This window comes from Mytilus californianus, unplaced genomic scaffold (genome assembly GCF_021869535.1).
Source record: "Mytilus californianus isolate M0D057914Y unplaced genomic scaffold, xbMytCali1.0.p SCAF_8, whole genome shotgun sequence".
Classification (NCBI taxonomy): domain Eukaryota; kingdom Metazoa; phylum Mollusca; class Bivalvia; order Mytilida; family Mytilidae; genus Mytilus; species Mytilus californianus.
Window position 1 is genome coordinate 80,524,749 of NW_026262734.1, and position 20,141 is coordinate 80,544,889.

Below are 20,141 nucleotides of genomic sequence, written 5' to 3' on the forward strand. Positions count from 1 at the left end.
TGTCCCTTTTGTATCTTCCACCTCTCATTTAAAGTCAGTGTTTTCAGCAATATCTTACTATTGACAACTGGGTGTTAAGAAAGTGACACAATCATGATCAATTATTATATTTTGGTAATTCATAATTAGATTTTAATTGTTATAAATGGACTCTCATCAATTTAGATTGCATCTCATTAAAATAAACATAAATTGAAAAAAACGTTAAGGAATCTGAAATTAAGGAGGAGTGTAGTATTTTTCTTGACAGTTACTGTTGTTATTGACAGTTTTTTTGCATAATTAATTATTGCAGAAAAAAATGAGTACATGATGTTGATGACATGTCTACTGTCTTGATCAAATGCATAACAGATTTTTGTTGATGTAATTGTAAGTGCATATGTACTAGGGCTGTTTTTTTGTGGGGAGCTGTTTGATAGCTTAAACATCCTGGTCATGTGGTCACTGATGGATAGTTGCCATCTTTAGCAATCATACCTAATCTTCTTTTTTTGAATTTCTTGGGTATAATAGGAAAGCCGTTTAAATGTTCAACAAATGGCCCATTTTCTATAGGCTTGCATGCAGACTGTGGCAAAAACTAAATATCTACAAAGATACAATTCTTCCTTCCTCAATCCTTGAAAAATTGGTACCTACTAAAATAAAAGAATCTTTTATAGGATGTCAGTTTTGATTTTCACATTATGAAGTGAGAATTAGTTTTATGTAAAATTGTGAATGGAAATGAGGAATGTGTCAAAGAGACAACAACCCGACCATGTACATGAATGAAACTGATTAACTGCTATCCAATTCGGAATTCCACCAGACCATATGAGTCCTTGTCCAGTACAAGTTCCAAGTCGTCAAATGTTTGACCATGTACTTTGACAAATGCTTTAGCCTGTGGTTCCATTTTGGTGTTTTCATTTAACAATAAATATGTTCTTGTACATAAAAAAAGCTTTGACGTCAATTTGGAACGAGTATTGTAAATTACATAATACGTACATGTGTGAACAAACAATGTATTATGAAATATTCTTGAGGCATTGTTTCATGAACACGAATATGACTATATTATACTTGTCAAGACCATAAAAAGCCTGTAAGCTGTCTGGTGTTAGATGAATTAGCAATGAAGCAATAAAACTTTTTAAGTGTTATTTATTTTCATACCAATTTTTAGAAAAAATTATAAAATTTGATTCAAGCGTATGTTTTAAACATTTTGCATTCATTTGACTGAGAAAAAGACATCTGTTTTGCATATCATATTTGCTAAAGGTATAACGATAAGTGTGTTATCTTTATCGCTTTGTTTAAAAAAAAATTTCCGCCCAAGTTTTACGATTTTTCACTTTGTAAATTATATCATTACAAATTATAAAGAAAAATATATTGAAGATGATCTTTCAGGTTTTGTATTACCAGTGTTTTTATATGTCGTCTCATTTTGTATTTGTTACGATTTCAGAATTAAGACACCTGGGAAATCTGTTAAAGGGACCTGTAATTTCTTCTATAACAAGCGAATTGTCAAGGATGCTAAAGTGGAATATTAAATTATTTTATTACTACTTTTTTTAAATTTGCATAATAAATTAAAAAAAAAATTCTTCAGTTATTCAAACCTTACCTTTGAGTAAAGTTTTGAAGAAGCACACTTTTTAAATAATTTTGTTTGTGTCGGAAATAAAGTGACGTACATACTGAATTACCAAAAAAATTGATTAATTTTATAAGAGTGTATATCAAAGATATATTGAGAGAATTTAGTAATACTAAATTTCATAAAGTTGTGGTATACTTTGTTTAAATATTAGAGAAAAGAAAGCTTTTACTCAGAGTTTATGAGGGTTTAAGGAATTAACGTTTAAATATTTATTGGAAACGTGTAACCATTTATTTGAAAATGTCAATGGTTATATTGAGGCAATATCCCGATACAAATCCCCCTACTTTAAGAAAGTAAATATAATTGAGGATAAATAGCGTTTTATATTGGGCTAGATATGTATCATATCCTCGTTGTATTCTCTAAAATTTGGTATGAAGAAGGCATTAAAATTATTTCTAATCTTTACCTACGATTTAAAATCTTTTCATAAAAATTTAAGATAGCAAATAAATTTTAAGGCTGAATAAAGCCTTCGTGTGTTTACGATTTAAGTTTGGATGTGGAATTTTACATAATAGACATGTTTTTATGTTGTCGATCAGCTTATTGTAAATCTGAAGGGATCTATTTCAATGAATCATAATATAGAAACGTCAAAATCTGACAAGAAATGATTTTCTTCTGTTTTGACATGACATCATAGATTTTCAGAATAGATTGATTGATATATTTGATAATTTCTCACATATTGACTGATTTAAAAATCATCCCCATCACAATAGATTAAATTATTTGTCTCTGACTCTTTTGAATTAAATTACCAATCACATGCTATTGAAATTCCCAATTCTCTAGGTAGAACATGTAGATAAAATTTAAATCTGACTCTGTCTTGATATGAATAATCGCAATTAGGCACGCTTGTTTTAAATCTTAAGATCCCGTTTCATACATAAACTTAACAAAATTAAAATCTTGGCCCTTTTATTTTGGACACGGCATTCAGATCACAGTTGATTGCACACATCACTTTAACCGATTGGCCCATAAGAATAATATGTTAACGTTTATAGTTTGGTTTACCTGTGTTTGAATGTACTATGCTAATTAATCAATAGTTAAAGGTGACTGGTGTCTTTATACAGTGCATAGTATTGTTATTTTGGAATAGTCAATACGAGTGTATGCAAAAATATTGTGTCCTTCTAAAAAGGATTAAAAATTGTGAAAAAAATCAGAGGAAAAATAATAACCAAAATTTATTATAATACTTAATGGAAAATATGTAATTTGTTATTATTGGGTTTCTCTTGAATGAAATGAAATAAAAGAAAATTACCTGTAATTTTAACACTATGTGAAGCACACCTGGATTTTTCGAAGTCTTTGAAGTTATGATGTTGGAAATAATTGTTAGATAGTGGATAAATCAATTGGAAGATTGAAACAAAATATCAGAAACTTTTGATATCTACCAATGATCTATCATGGATTTTTTTCCATTATGAGGGAACAAATGTTAAATGGATTATAATAAAACACAATAGACATATGAAAGTTCAACAATAGAATTTAATTTGAATTAAAGGTTAACATTGGATTAATTCGTTAATTTGTGTTGAAAAAATACAGGGAAAATAAAATGGAGTAATATGGTGCTTGATTTCAAAAATAAAATTTGAAATGTGGATGATTTTTTGTGTGGAGTTTAAAAATATGTTTCTTCCATTAAAATGATGAAATGGGCCTATCGGTCACTCAAAAATGGGAAGGAATTTAAAAAATATAAACGAGAGGTAAGCCATGTTTTGATAGTTTTATCATATATAAAGGATTGTCCATTAATTATAATTACTTCATTAATCATTGTATATAAAAATAAGAAGATGTGGTATGATTGCCAATGAGACAACTCTCCACCAGAGACTAAATGATGTAGATTGTCATTATTGTTATGTAAATTTCATATCTTGATTTGAAATGGTGCATGATCTTTCTTGACGTTTATTTGAGTTCAGAGGTGAAATATTTCCATGTGGTTAATTGAAATTGACAGTTATTGCTACTGAACAGTGCCTTAATTAAAAAATAGCTGGAGAAATTTCATGCTAAGATGCTTTTACCTTAAACCTCAGAAAATTAATTGCCTTATAAGGTATTGCAAAGAGTGTATTTAACCTTATGTAACATCTGTTGATGTAGAAAGCAAAAAGCAGGCCTACTTGCAGACTCAAGCTGATGCTTAAGGGTCAAATGCCTATGATTTAAGTTAAACAGCTTATTATTTAGCTTATAATAGGTCTGATATTTTTAGCCCAATATTTATATAATGGTTTCCTTTGCGTGTCAGCTCAGCCACATGCAGTATTAGAACAAATACTTGGTTGGCATAAATTATGTCAGAATAATAAGTCTTAGTTGAATGGAGTCTACTTGTTTTGACTTTTGAGTTAGAATGTTAATAAAGTACAGCAAATAACATGTGCTTACTTAATGTTACTTTTCAATAAAGTCAATGTTTACATGAGCTGGTTTCTTACGGGGAAATTTCTTCCTTCGATCCTCACTAGAATGATTGGCAATTAAATGTCATTGAATCTTGTTAGCTTAACTTTTCCAATAATAATATTGTATGGATTTCAATGAAACTTTACACAAAGTAGTACACCATATTTAGCTATGCATGCATGAACCAAAATATTTGCTGTCGGACATCATTTTGATTTATCATTTTGAAAGAGAATTAGGAGCAGAAAGTTTAGCTTACTAATTTCTCTATTTATATTTCAAATGTATCTCTCTCATTTAAAATATATTTGAAATTTGGTTGTTACAAATGAGAGCTTTCAGGGTCAAATAATTGTTTTCATTACAAATATTTTAATTTGTCTGGAAATTTAACACAGCAGCCAAGCAAATAATCAATGTAAAAAGTTTTGTACTTGTATATTTATGTATGTGTGATTACCGCTGCAGACGGCTTTGAATCTATTCATGTGTATTGATTCAGAATGAGAAGTAGCAAATATTTCATTGAAATTAAGTTGAAATTGTATTTTAAAGAATTTGAAACTTGAAATTATATTTCAAAGAGTTTATTCTCTGAATTAACCTGTTAGTACTAAATGAATTCTTAATGAATACATGATGTAATTTCAATTTAATGCAGAATACATGCATTATTACGGCAACAGCTGTGCCTGTTTAAGTTTGCAAACGCATATATTGCACTGTTGGTTGGAAACTATTATACATTCTTTTTTTTTAACAAATCCAAACTTGGAGTTAAATATAAGGATGTTATGATTTATGTCCTAAATATTTCCTATAGAACTTGTTGAGATTGTAACCCCTTATATAAGTTTCATAAAAGAGGAAATACAGATTCCTTAGTAATGCTCATTTATAATACTTGTGTGAAAAGGTCTAGCGAAGTGTGAAAAAATACTAAAAATAATCTATTTTTGAAACTAGAAACTTTAACTTTGCCTTGATTAAAATTTTCCTTGAAATAGCATTTTGAACCTATAACCCTATTGCAGAGATTTTATGCAAGGTGAACCATATAAACTTTCAAAATTCATTTTATTTTGCATTCAAAGGACAAAAGGCCTTTTCATTTGTTCGGGTGCCATAACGATGTGTTAACTTACAAGATAAACTGATTAAAGCGATTAAGTGAAAGCGTTTGATGTCAACTATAGATAACTTGTAATTGCGAGAATGTAATGGAGATTACCTAACATGACGTTTGTTAATTCTCACGATGTTTACTATCAGTTTACGCTAGCAACATGATGATTACTAGACAGAAGTACGATTTTCGTAATTGAATTTCAAAAAGCATTTGATGCTCCATGCAAACAATAGAATTACATGCAAATGGCTTTCTTTGATCACATTTTCATGCAATATTTACGATAGCAACGGACAAAAAACATGTAGCTATGGATCATTTACGCAGCTGTTGTAAGCTTTGAAATTGATATAGTGTTAAAACAAACATCTTTTTTTTCTTCAAATTTTAGATTTTGCAGTAATATTGATTCTCTAACTTTGCAGTTTAGCAAACTGTTTTAAGACTAGCATATACTGTTTCTTGGAAAAATTAAAAAATATCACTGATGAATTATGTAATAAAAGAATGATAATCGTTCTCATTTGGTATTTAAATGCCTATATGGCAAAAGACTTCGAAAAACTCTGTTAGTACATTCTCATGCATCTTTTTATGAAGAAGATTCTGCAGAAATGTACTAGCCTCAGGATTAAACTGCACACTTGCTTTATAAGAATCTGGTATACATACTGTCCTCATGTTTATTCTATTCCTATGTGTTGTTAGGTTGCTGTCTCAGTGGTATTTAATGTATTACATTAACAATGAAATGTTTTTGTATTGGTCCAATTTTTGAGTGGTTCAAAAATTCTTTCAGAAAGTGCATTGATCATTGAATTATAAGTACCTGCAAAAATGTTATGTATAGCAGTATCACAAAGATTAAAGATTATTATTTTGTTATTTCAAGATTAAGCAAGAATGCTGATTTTAAAACTTTAGTATGTAAACAAATTTTTGTCAAGAAAAAAGTCATTTGAGAACTAAGGTATTTAGGTATTATTTCATCAGGGTCCATAACATTTACATATGTCTTGGCAAATAAAAAATATGACAATACATGTTGTTGTACAATAAATAAAGACATCTATTTGTGTAAATCTGACAGGTTTAGTATCAATCAGTGGTCATCTACCCTCAAACCATACTATGCTTCACTGCAAACTTGTCACCAAATCTTTTATGATAGATTTGGAAGATCATGACTTTTTAGGGGCCAGAAAACTGAAAAGGGGTGATTTTTGCTAAGTTTAAAGATGATTCTATGGTGTTTTAGCTTGAAGAATGTTCATACATTAGCTCAAAGGTGTAAATTTTAAATTTACAGAGATAATCCTTTTATATATAACTGTAAATAATTCTAAATTTAGAAACATACATGTACCTCTTTTTATATGATTGTACAAACCCTACAAGTGCCTCAATAGCTCACACATAAAAATAATTGGAACAATGGATACACAGATCAATCAATTTATGTGATTTCTATCAAACTTGGTATGATACTATCATTGCACTAAATTGTTTTGAGGTACACATTAAGGAGTATGAAGTTGTGATACTAAAAATGATATTCTTGATTAATAAAATAGATGTTGAAATTTTATTTGACATCCATGATGATATCAGCATTATTATTAAATTGCTTCTAGTGTACCATAATTTTTCAAGGTTGTGCATTCCTTTCAACCTAATATGGGTTGATGGCTTCATAAAGCTTGCGATAAGCAGCGCTGAATCAAAAACAGATAAAATCGTTGTTGCATGAAATTTGTATTCTGCTTCAAATGCTTCATAATTGTGGAATCTTATCTTTATCAAAGGGAATATTAAGATTTTTATGAACACCTTATTTTGTGGTAAAAATGTGGGTTATTTATTTCTCTCCTAATGAAGTACTGAGAGACCTTTAAATTGTATCATAAAATATTGAAAGAAATTCTTAAAATGTTTGCTGAAGACTTATGCTTACTAAATATCTTTAAGACCATTTTTCAAAACGTAAAATTTTATTTATATCTTTTGACGAATTGACTTCTGTAAATTGTTCATGGGAAGTCAATTGGTTCTTCTTCTTCTTGACCTCATGACCTAGATGGGTACTTGTTAAACATCAATTTCACATCACATTTTCTGATTTGAAAAAAATTAGCCCTTGCAATATTAGGGACTCTTTTTTTGGACCTTTGACTAACTAACAGAATGTCACATGGCTTATGATAAGATAACCAATCAGAAGTTTTATTGTCCTGTGACAGATTACTGAAATAATTTACTGACAGGTATGACTGTTTGATGTTATTGTTTACAATGTAACAAGATTACAAGTAATGAATTATAATGTCCATTTCTTCATAGTGAAATGTACAATGGTTTCTGTTGACAAGTATTGTCCATTTCTATGGTAAAATGCGCAGCCTTTGAAAATGATTTGACTTAGCATATATCGTAAAATATGGCCAAAATTCTTAACTTAAGTCAAAATTAAGTGAACAGTGTTACCCAGCACTACTAGTTTGCTAAAATATGACTTATCAAGGTCAAAATAAAAATATTTGGACAGCTACCCAGAAATACTAGTTTGCTATTGAAACAAATCTCATAGAGGTCAAAAATAAAATTAATTCGAATACTAGTTTGCTATTGAAACAAAACTTATAGAGGTCAAAATAAAAATAATTGGACAGTGCTACCCAGAAATACTTAAGTTTGCTAGAATAAGACTTATAGAGGTCAAAATGCATGTTTATTCCTAAAGACTGAAAATTTGATAACTGCTGTGAAAAGTTTAATTTTTTGTCTCTTTAATTATTCATCTTATAAAGCTGTTGCCATATTTGAACTGGAGGTTCAATATTGTTTTATATGCTGAGAGATTTGGATCTTATTTCATATTTTACACAATTTGAATGGGAATCGTTTTCAACAGATAGCAATTTTGCTTAAAGCAGCTGTACCTAATTATCATGATGTATGAAAAAGCAGTAATTGGGTGTCATTTCTAACAGGTTGGTTTTAGGTGTACAAATTTTATTGGAAAGCCAGTACAGATGATAAAATATTAACAGCTTGTTTAAGGAAATTCATAATCTTGAATGTAAAATTATCAAAAACCAGTAACACGAAACCTCGACTTGTTGACACTTAACAGTTTAAAAATCAAACAAGTGCTAAAATCTAACACTAACGATATCTTTACTTACAAAGCCCTTATTATTCACAAAAAATCTGCAAGGTACACGCTGACAGAAGGTTAAGGATTTTATGAAGTATATATAAATATACATAGAATCATTTTGTTAACCTGTGTACATTAGGCTATTTATTACCGATTGTAAAGATTATATATGTTTATGCAACTGATCAGGTCCTAAACAACAGATATTTATCGTTTTAATTTTCTCTCGTTTAAGATGAAGCATTTTATGTAGACCATAGTTAATAGAATTCGGTATTTGACAAAGGTTTATGGGATTTGGCTTAATACTAGGATTGTGTAATCATTTTAATCCCTGCCGAGAGAAAACAGTGTTGGTGTATTTTGGGTACTATGTCCTTTATTTTAATGACCTAACATTAGGTGAAAGTTTTCTGAATTAAATGTTTGTTTCTTAGTTCAATAAACTGTGATGTTTATCTTTTATTTAAGGGTAATTGGTCAAGGAGGCTTTTTTCACTAAAAGGTGTTATTAAGTCGTGTGGAAGTCATTAGCTCATTTTGAAGTATTTAGAGTTGTTTTTAATACTTTGATATCTGTAATATTATATTTTGAATCTTCAATTTTTTTAATGAAATGGACATCTGCCAAGAATGAAATTAAAATTTTTAACATGTCAAAAGATGAGGCACGTTTATTAGTACTTATAAGCATCTGCAACTGGCATTAATATTTTTGTAACATTTTAAGAGAATTTCATAACCTTTATTTTTTTAAATATCCATTAGACTTTTTAATGTTTAATTTGATTTTTCATAACCATTGATAAGATTTGATAGAAGATAAAATAAAACTTAAAAGATTGGAAGTATAACTCAAAACTAAATGCTGGACAGAAAACTGGTTGCTTTTTAAAAAAAAATTGTTTTATTTAAGCAAAAGTACTATGATTTTCATGATCTGTGCTAGAAGCTTATTTTATTTATGTCAATCTGATTTCCCAATTTTTTTTCACTTAAGAGTTTTAAGCAGAAGTCGTGTCTTTAACAATCCAGTTCCAAAAAATTAAGATATACTTCTTGTAAGTTACATTTTGATGTCCAGAGAAGACCTTGACCTGAAAATATACTTGTTTATATGAAGGAAAGGCAGTTGGTTTTCAGTGAATTATCTTTTGTGTCATATTCCCTGTTACCAAATAAAGCGTGAATTCTGGGTACGGCCAAGCAGCATGCTGTCCACATGACCATGAAAGCAACAAGTGAGCTGGAAAAGATTCTCCATATGTTTTAGTGGCACGTCAACTTAATAAAATATTGTCTGGCTACATAAACGGTTTAAACGTCAATAGGAGCGTTTGATTAAATGCAGAAAATGGAAAATCTTTGAAAATTAATGCAACTGGAACTGACCGAAGTTAACTAAGGCCTTTAGACAGATATATAAGCTTGTTAAGCATGAAACCTTTGAAAAGAATTATATTGAAACTGAAAGGAGACACATTAAACTATAATGTGTTAGCACTGGTTAACTTCTTAATGGAGTAAATTGATTTGTTTATTAATTAATTAATCGATAATGTTTTTGAGGGACGAGGTATTTTAGTTAGTATCAAATGATAGATAATGGTAATCACAACTATTTTGATCTTTCAGACTTCGATATAGTTACATTTGATTGAATACAAACAAAAAGATCATTAAATGACACCTTTAAATAGCTTAAATATTTCTATTATTAAAATTCCTCTCAATCATTTTTCTTTAAATATAAATTATTTATAAGATGTGGGTTGTATATGTCAATGGAGACAGGAACCTGCTAACAACTTACGTAAAGAAAACAATTTTATTTAGAGGTTAAGCTAAATTAGCTCCGCAACTTTAATTATATATTATATAATCAATTGATAACTCAAGAAAGTGTTGACCTCATTAAAGACCATTTTTATGGAATGCCCCTGGTGCCAGTTTAGGGAACAGATGGTGGGGACACTTAATATTCCATATGAGGAGGCTGTATGTTGATTACAAAATGTCAATTTCAGTTTCATTGGGTCTTTGGGATGCTGCCTCATTGATGTTACAGGTTACACCTAACTTCTGTTTTATAAGCATTACAGTAAAGGCATTTTAGAACCATACAGGCATATATGAATTCCTTAAATTTATATTTCTTATATCATAAGTCAGTACCCTATTATGTGTTTAATTTAAATGAAATTGCCAATTTACAAAGAAATGAAATTGATTTTGATTTGGTTTGAAAATAATTTGATCTCTCTTCAGATATTAGATATCTTAAGATTGATCAAATCGGTTTTCAATTTGATAATATGAAATGAAATTGACGATGTTATAGTTATGACGGGTTCATGAAAGAAAATTAATTTCCTTCGAAACGATAATGGTCAGTTATAAGAATGGAGCTTCGGTACCTGTTAAACTATTATTCACACTTTTTCAATTAATATTTGCAGGTTAATGACTTAGCAACGGATTACGATATTGAGTCTGTTGATGAATTTTTTAACTTGGTCATGGTGTACTGGTAGTTTAATATCTTATGCCTGTCACTCACAAAATTAGGGTTAAGGTTTCATGTTTATTTAATAATTTTTTTTCTACCTTAATTAACTTATTGCTATATTTACTGCAATGATTATGCAAATTACTTACTGCCTTTATGAGTTTCAGTGATCAATTTCACCAAAAAAGTTATGTTAAAAAATACTCTTTTAAGTCATGAACATTTCAGTATATAACTTACAATCAATTTTTGTCATTAGATTTTTTGTGAAAAGGGCACCCTGATGTTTGTCTAGTAGTAAATTGAGGTATTGTCTGATATTATTGCTTTTTGTTTAACATTATTTGAAATTGCATAAAATTTAAAAAAAAAAAAGGGGGGGGTGGGGCTGGGCTGGTACACCACAGAGAGAAATCAAGGGGAAAAAGTTACATACCAAATTTGCTGTAAATGAAACATTTTTTTTCTTAATTACCTTTTACCAAAACCACTCAATGCCAAAAGCTAGAATGCAAAAGAAATGTGAATATCTTATGTTGCAAACAAATGAACCCTAAAACATTGTAATTACTTAATTAGGGCTTAGATATTTAAAGTTTACTTAAAGTCAAAATATCTTAGGAGTTGTGGCATTGTTTTTACACAGATTTTGTGTTTTCATTTAAAGGAATGGCAAGAATAGACAGTGATAGGGGTGGGTGGCAGGTTCGGTACAATTAATGCATGTTAAATGAGGAAGCTCTAACCAACAGAGGAATGAACATCAAAGTTGTCAAAACTAACATTGTAAATTAGCACTTTACCACAGAATTGCCCTTTGACCTAGAACACATAAACTATTTTGTGGTAAATGGTTTCATATTAAGTCTCGCTTTTTCATTTAAGTGAGTTATAAGACCTAGATAGTTTTCAACAAGTACTGTCGATCTTATTGTTAAGAGGGTTATAAATAAAAATACATGAATATACCATTTAAATATTATATTTATGAAGTTGATTATAATAAAGCCTTTATTCATGGTATTAGAAGGTCATCAGTTTTAGTTCACTGTAAAAATTTATGTAATCTGAACACTCAGTGTTTGTAAATACTATTACTGTAAAAGTCTATTACTTGTATTAAATATTTGGTTGTATTTTTTTAATGGGTACCAATTTCGTTGATTGTGGTCAACAACTGCATTTTCATGAATACTTGATTGCATGGTTTTTACAAATTTCACTTAACAATATCAATATAAGGAGATGTGGTATGATTGTTGGTGTCACAATTTTCCACCAGGGTTCAATTGGTATGGATTAAAACGAGTATAGGTCACTTAACAGCCTTCAACAATGAGTAAAACAAAACTATAAAAGGCTCAAAAATGCCTACATGTGAAACAATTTAAAGGAAAAACCAAAATGCTGACTCAAAATTTCAGTCTTGTTGAAAGCTTGAATTTTATTGTTCACCTTATACTTTGAACAACATCCCAAAAACAGAACTTCATGTAAGGGAGCTACCATTTGATTTTTATGGGGGGGGGCCTAGGATGAAATTTAAAAAAAAAAGGCAGGACAGGAGTTTTGAGTAAAAAAAAAGGCAGGATGAGCAACTTGGCAAAAAAAAAAGGCAGGATGACAATTTATGTAAAAAAAGTCAGGATAAACTATTAAAAAAAAAGGCAGGACCGTAAAGAGAAAAAAATAAAAAGGCAGGACAGAGACTACAGCTAAAAAAAAATGCAGGACAAAATTTTTCATCCTAGCCCCCCATAAAAATCAAATGGTAGCTCCCTTAAATCAGTAATTGTGGTGGTACATTGTTTGTTCCTCTGTACATTGCTATAGTCTTTTACAGTGTCTTGGGTATTATTTTAATTGAAAAATTTAGTTAAAAATTCAAACCATTTAGATACCTTATCATAAGGGAAAATATTTAAATAGAGAGGTAATTATAGAGGGAATATTTTCATAATCATTGCTAGAATAATGTTTGGATTTAATACAACTTTAAAATTAACTTGAATCCTTAATTCCATTTAATCAAGTAGAAATAATTTATGGGGGGTTGAGTCAAGTAAATTGCTAAAAATGACCCCTGGCTATCCTTGTCCATTCAGTTTTACAAAGGTTTCGACATTGATGTAAAAGGTTTAAATTTAAGAATTCAATTTAAAAAAAATTCTGAACACTTAAAAGTGATTTTATCTCTGAAATAATTCAAATTAGTGAAATTTTCTATTAATTTAGGTAAATTGATGAAATTAAGCTCATTTTGTTAAAATCCTGTAAAAATATGTAAATTCTTTAAATTAGGGGTATTTTTTTTAAGGATTCTGTAAGCAAATAATTTGAATAATTGGGAGTAATTTTAAATTGATGACAAAAAGAAATTGATGAAATATGGCCGAGGGCAAAATAAAAAAAGCCAATTTACACCAAATTATCTATGTTTAGAATAAACGTATGTTTTCAGTGGATCGATCGTCTTCAAAAGCAACAATGAGTGTTGATTTAAAAATTGGATAATAGCTCTCAAAAAGATTTTACACAGCTGGGGATACCATTGTCAAATTTATTTGTCAAGAGGGCACTGTGAAGAAAATTAAACCATCAGTTTTGTTATTTTTCTATGAGTTTGAGGAAAGATTCATTAAAAATAAACATTGTTGATGAAGGAAATATGTACTTTTTCCTTTTCAGTCCATAAATCTTTATCCTTATAAGGTTATTTGTCAATATCAATTGTAAGGTTTGGTACTGAGTGTATTAAATTTATGTCTATGAACTTTGTTATACCTTCATGCAGTAATAGTGGGGCTATGTAGTTATGGAGAAGTCAGTAAGGTCTGTGTCTATCTGTTGTCAGTATATAAGCTGTAGGAATTCCCATCTATTTAACCGCTGAATTGATTTTCATATGATACTCAGAGATTATTTTATTAATCATCAAAATGTTTCATGGCAGAGCATTGTTTTCATGGCAAAGCATTGTTTTCATGGCAAAGCATTGTTTTCATGGCAAAGCATTGGTTTCATGGCAACGCATAGGTTTCATGGTAATGCATGTTTTCATGGCAAAGCATAGGTTTCATGGTAATGCATGTTTTCATGGCAAAACATTCTTTTTATGGCAAAGCATTGGTTTCATGGCAAAGCATTGTTTTCATGGAATTTTGGAATGGCAAATTTTTGAGTTCTACTATGCAATATGCACCTTGTTTTGTCAGTGTTTTTAAACATATTATGAAATCAAAATTAAAAACATGAACATATGGTTTAGATCTCCATTTTATGTGAGAAGAAAAACCATATATGTCAGTATTTTTACATGAAACATTTTCTTATGAAAAAAAAAGACAATAATGCCTCTATCTTCTATTTTTCTCTAGGTTTTTCCTTTTCTTTAGTACATTTAGGCTTAACTTAATGCTTCAGTACATCTCTAGACTAATCTCTTTATTGAGTAGACATTTAAGGTTAAAATAAGTACATTTATCATAACCTTATGAAGTACACCAAGTAATTACGTAACTTTATTGTTGATCTATAAAACACTTGCAATTAGAGAAATAAGGTCTCAAGATGGTATTGTTACCTGATAAGAAAATCGAAACATGGATCTTTATTGTCCAGCGGGGAATTACAATCTATTGATAAGCATGTTGTGAACTGGTTTACCTGAAGGATCGATTTTTTATCTTCAAATTATAGCATTTTGATTGAGACATTGTCTCCTGTATTAAAATTGACTGTCAAAATTTGCCATATCTTTTTTCAATCCACTAAAGGTGAATTGACATACTGGTAGATATTGTCAATACTAGGGTGATAATTTGAAAACAGCCGCTAGCTGCCTAGAACATGTATAGGTCGAAATTGGCTACTGTGTTGTCATGTAATATCTTCGTAGGGCAGGCAATAAAATATTTCATGAGTAGGTTAATAAAAAAAACTCATTAAAGATACCAGGCTTATCAATTTGTACGCCAGACACGCTTTTCGTCTACAAAATACTCATCAGTGATGCTGTAATCGAAAAATGAAAAATAATTTAAATAAAAGATGTTTTGTTATACAGCATGCAGACTGATCTATGAAAAAAAAAGACTTTGGTCTCTTGTGGAGAGTTGTCTCATTAGCAATCATACCGCATCTTCTTATTTTTATATTTAAATCCCGATCATTATGAAACTTTTAAATTTCGCCTGAAAATTTCTCATTTTAGAACCTGTGTCAATTTCATGGGAAATCAATGTCCTCAGAAAGTTACATTTATTTACATATATTTTGTTTTAATTCCAGTTCAAATAATACAGGGGAAGTTTGTTGGTGAATATGTTTAAGAATTTTCCGGCCATGTCTCCGTCCATTGTTTGTTTCCTACTCCCTCTTTAAAGTGTTTGTTACTTCGTTTCAAACAGTTGCCGGCCCCAACAATTACTGAATAAACAATCTGTGTTGATAGTGGTGATAGTTTAAAATAGCCATGTCATTTGTTTACAAATAATTAATCAGTGGGCATTGAAGTGGAGGTCCGGACACCGCCGTGAAAGTTTTACATACCTTGGTAACTGTCGGTAATTATAAACTGGACATTCACCACAATTGTATCGGAGAGAGAAATTTCAACGTTTTAATTTATTTGTAAATAGATATATTGATTCAAAAGTAGATTTGAAAACAATGAATTAGATTATATATATCGAGACTTTATGATTGGAAATTGTTCTGAGATATGCACACAATAGTATATTTACAACAGGTTTACAAAATAATTGACTCCCTACCCATTTAGTAGAGATAAAGTGTTGATTTGTATGTTTACAAAGGTGTTGAAAGAAGAAAAAAAATTCCCTGATTTCTTATTTCCTTTACCACCTGAAAACATGTACTGAACCAAATCTGCAGGTGTCTTTAGAAACAGGTGCTAGTTTTTATTTTAAAGAAACTCCTTAAGATATGTCATCACCAAGCCGCTGGTTGCCTTTAGAAATCATAATGTTATTTGTATAAGCTCTCTCTGGCTAATAAATGTCACCCTTGATATTAGTATCTTATGTTTAAAAGTATTGGTGACCGGGAGACTAGAGTAACCGTGGTTTTATATGAGCTTGAGGACAAACTTTTCAGTTAAAGAGGTTCAAAGCTAATTAATTGTACACTATTATGTCGTAAAGTGGCCAGATGGGGCTTATACACAAGTAAGGAAAAAGCTTCTGAGAGTGGAGTTCGGCTTCTATTAAGCATTTTTACATAATTCTTTGAAATCTTAACTTGCAGATATTACTGTGGAAATTTAAAATAAGGTGAAAAAAATGGCAGCTAGTTTTCCACCTTCAAAATTCCACTTTTTGACCATAATTTAAGTGCAAGCTTTCAGACATTCAAGAACAGATTTGTTTTCACTTAACAATATCATTTAGTGAATTTCCGTCTGCAATAAGGGGGTCTCATTGGGGGGTTATGATCCAAGATCCCGCTTATCATTGTAATAATAGCACTTGTAATTTCATGTGTCCCACCTGACTTCGTTTTCCGTTTTCATGCAAAATAATTTGACTTTCACGTGTCACGCTTACAAAATATCGGCAAATCCCGCATCAGGCTTACACCCCAATGAGACCCACCAATAACTGTAATGTCACTTATTATATTAAAAGTTTGAAAGCCAAAAAAAATTTGAAATGTGAATATGTATTAAAAAATGGTTAAAAAAGATTGTATATTCATGAAGATGACATTTTAACCTCATCAAAGAGATCTTTATTTGCCAAGACAGTGCCAGGGGTACATAATTACCCCGTTAAATTACACTCGAAGTTATCATGAATTATTATATTTACCGATATCTTACAAAAGCATAATAAATATAAGTGTCATTCTTTTGTCAAAATGAACTGTCGACACAAAAACTAAAAATTCTTGTTCCTTCGTTAAACAAATTTAAAAAGTTTTTATCGATACCTGTATTTAATCTTGATGATAAAAATGAAGTCTAAGTTCCTTGGTAGGGGGTCGTAAGAATTGTGTTGTATTGATCAAATCTACATTCAATTCAAGGAATACAGACTTCTCAAGTCAAAAGTGAAGTTTTGTATGTATTTTAAATCCTTATATCAACACATTAGAACAAATTTACTTTCAAGAGAAGTTTACTTTTTACGGAGATGAAAAGAAATTACAGTATTTGCAGGAACTAGGTGCAGTTGTTGTTTATTAAAAATATTTAAATCTGTATTAATCCATTCATTTACTTAAATTCCCTAGTGTAAATCACTAAATGCTTCATACAGATTGAGATTTTTGTACTCTTGAAAATTTCATATTTTCTTTGAGATTGGGAGTAATTTGTTATAAAGTTGAAAGATGTATGGAAATGAATGGACTTACAGAAATGCAAAGTTGCAATTTAAGCAAAACTTGAGTGAGGCTTAGATTACAGAGACTTTAAAGTTTTGACTATTTTAAGAATCAAAACTAAGAATTTATATGAATGAAAGGTGATGATGTTGGGTATAATTGTCAATGAATGAGACAGCAACCCAGTGATGCAAACAATCAAAAGACATCTAGACTCTAGAGGTCATACAACCTTGAAGCTTGAAGTTGTTTTGATTTTTTTAAACGTAATATTAAGTCCAGTGTGAAACTAGGGAGCAGTTTAGTTCTATAGGGTCTTGTGTTCTACTTCTTTCAAATCCAATATTATATAACTTATGAAATAGGTGCTCGTTCATTATTTTATCTTATAAATAGTTGACAGTTCATGATGCATGTTTATTAAAAACCTACGTGTTGTCAAGAATAGATATATACAAAATAGATGTATCAAATTATTTTCATTAATATTTTACAATGGTAGTAAATTTCTTTTCTTCTGGTGTTTAAGAATCTGCATAATTTATCATGTTTATTTCTATATGGTTTGTCAGTTTCATGTTTTTAGCTGTTGGGATCTTGAAAGTATGGAAGTAAACAGTGACAGTGTAAGAAGCTTTCTCAAGGAAAAGATACTGACCTAGTTTTTAATCCTGTTTCTTATATAAGGACACGTGTTAACAAAAATATTTTTTATTGCTTTGAGCTTTGATATTTGAAGGAATATTCCGTTTCCTTGTGACTGTCTAAATGCAAATTTGTATCAGATATCTTTACAAATTTTCTTTTATCATAGTCATGGTATAACTCTAAAGATATTACTCCCCTAGATGAATAATTAAATGTATTGTATTAGGTTAATGTAACATTTTTTTTTTAACAAATCAGTTTGTTCCCAGGTTTTTATATACTTTGATAGGGTCAGATTTTATTAAATCCTTTATAACAGACAGGCTATATCTGTGAGTTTCTGGTCAAAATTATTAATTTTCTCTGATGAATACCTTGATGTTCCACTCATCAGAATTATCAATTGTTTCTCATGAATTCCATGAGTTTCCACTTCAAAGGTTCCGCCAGAAAAGTTAAGTTTTATATTTTCCAACTTATATAAAATTCGTTGACCTTACAATAAGACAAATTAATTTTTCTGTCAGATTTGTAAATATTTACAAAAGGCTGAGATAATGTTACTTGCTATAGGTTGGACAGGGATATATTATTGCCGTGATCTGACATTTTTCATTAAATAGTTGGATTAAAACATTTATTTTCCTGTAAGCTTGATTTAATTCGTGAAATCTGGACATCAATGTTTAATTGAAATCATTGTTATGATTATGTTTGTCGACAGTTGACATATGTCACATGGGTTATTTACGATTGTTCAGGTATTTGTAGTAAAAGTATCAAATCAACACTTCGGTAAATTGTTGTGGGTTTATAAGAGGGTTGGTCAGTTAGATACCTTTGGCATCTCCAGTACAAAAGAGTTCCTTTTGATTTGGGGTAACATTCCTTGACCTTTAACCTGGTTGTAATTTGAAAAAATTATACTGACACTAGGGTCTAACTTATTGCTTTTGTTTGAAAAAAAATGGTGTAATTTGTAAATGTTTAAATAATTTTAGTTTGTAAAAGAGGTCATATATGGTGACCCCAAAATATGCAGATATACATTTACATATTCAGTGCAGGTATATAATGAAGCAAATTTTCTATTTCTGCTTAGTCATCAAAATCCTTAATGCATTAGAATGCAGTACATTTCACAGTTGAACTTATAGTGTTTCATAAGAAAATAGTTTAGTCATTTTTAAGATACAATAGAAACCTCAAAAAGCGTAAAAAGCAGTCAGTTTAATTGTTGGTAAAATTTGATTTTTATTGTAATAAAAACTTCAAAAAAGGAAAATAATACTTGTCAGTTTGGTAGAAAGGTTTGATTGTAAGCGACTAAGAAAATCAATAATTTTCAACACTCTTTAAGAAATGATGTATATTCCTTTAAGCTTCTTTAAGTTAACACAGACAAAATGTCTACATGAATTGTCTTTTGTGTATGAAACAAAGTGATAAAAGTTTTGATTTAGATCACTTTCGGTTTTTTATGCATAGCTAGGTCCTTTTGTTTGCAGTCAATGGAGAAAAGGATTTCACACTTTCAATTTTTTCCGGGGCTCACAATAATTAGTTTATAGAATAGTGTTGGCAGATCATTTTTCATTCGACCAGTCGTTTTTCATGAGAGTTTATGTGAAACTACGTACCGTAAGAAGATAAGATATAGATCACAAGTCTATTGTCATATTACGGTCGTTGTTCATGACTAGATTGCGTTAAAATGATATGTCTTTATTTTTCAAAAGCGTTCACTTTTAAGTATTTTTGTATTACAAATTAGACGGTTATATATGGTAAACTTAAAAGACGAACAACATTTTTTTTGTCTCATTATGTCTTGGGTATAATAGATTTTACTTTCATGTGTGGATTTTTATGTCGTCTGGGGTGGAGAATGTCGATATTTGATCTCTTCATAGACCTATCCATTAGCATAGCAAATGCATAAAACGTAATGAAATTTAAAAGGTCAGATTTATACCGTTTGTCAATAAAACCGTTTCTTGTTCTCGGTACTAATTACAATACTGTGATATTTGTAATTAAAACGTAAATCCTTGAGTTAATCAGTTAAATTTTGAAAAGTTTGTTGATATTTTGATATCCGAATCGTAATGTGCTAGTAAATTGATTCCGAAAAAGGTAGTTGAATGCGAAAGTCTTTGAAATCGGAGATAATATCAGATCCTTCAATAAAAGTGCCATAAAAATTGGGGAAATTATACCTATTAGTTTACCC

At 29.9% G+C, this 20,141-nt stretch overlaps 1 protein-coding gene across 2 annotated transcripts in view; it reads left to right on the forward strand.

The window, feature by feature from the left end:
* The window catches only part of LOC127711628 (tetratricopeptide repeat protein 28-like), a 111,488-nt gene that overhangs the window by 63,871 nt on the left and 27,476 nt on the right, over window positions 1-20,141 (forward strand). The window contains exon 1 of one of the 2 annotated variants that reach the window (XM_052217735.1): window positions 2,720-3,402. The exons of the other annotated variant lie outside the window; for it this stretch is intronic. Within the exon in view, the coding sequence (XP_052073695.1) occupies window positions 3,340-3,402 (63 nt within the window). The 5' untranslated portion in view covers window positions 2,720-3,339. Of the gene's footprint in view, window positions 1-2,719; window positions 3,403-20,141 lie in introns of those variants that run through there. 2 annotated transcript variants of the gene reach the window in all.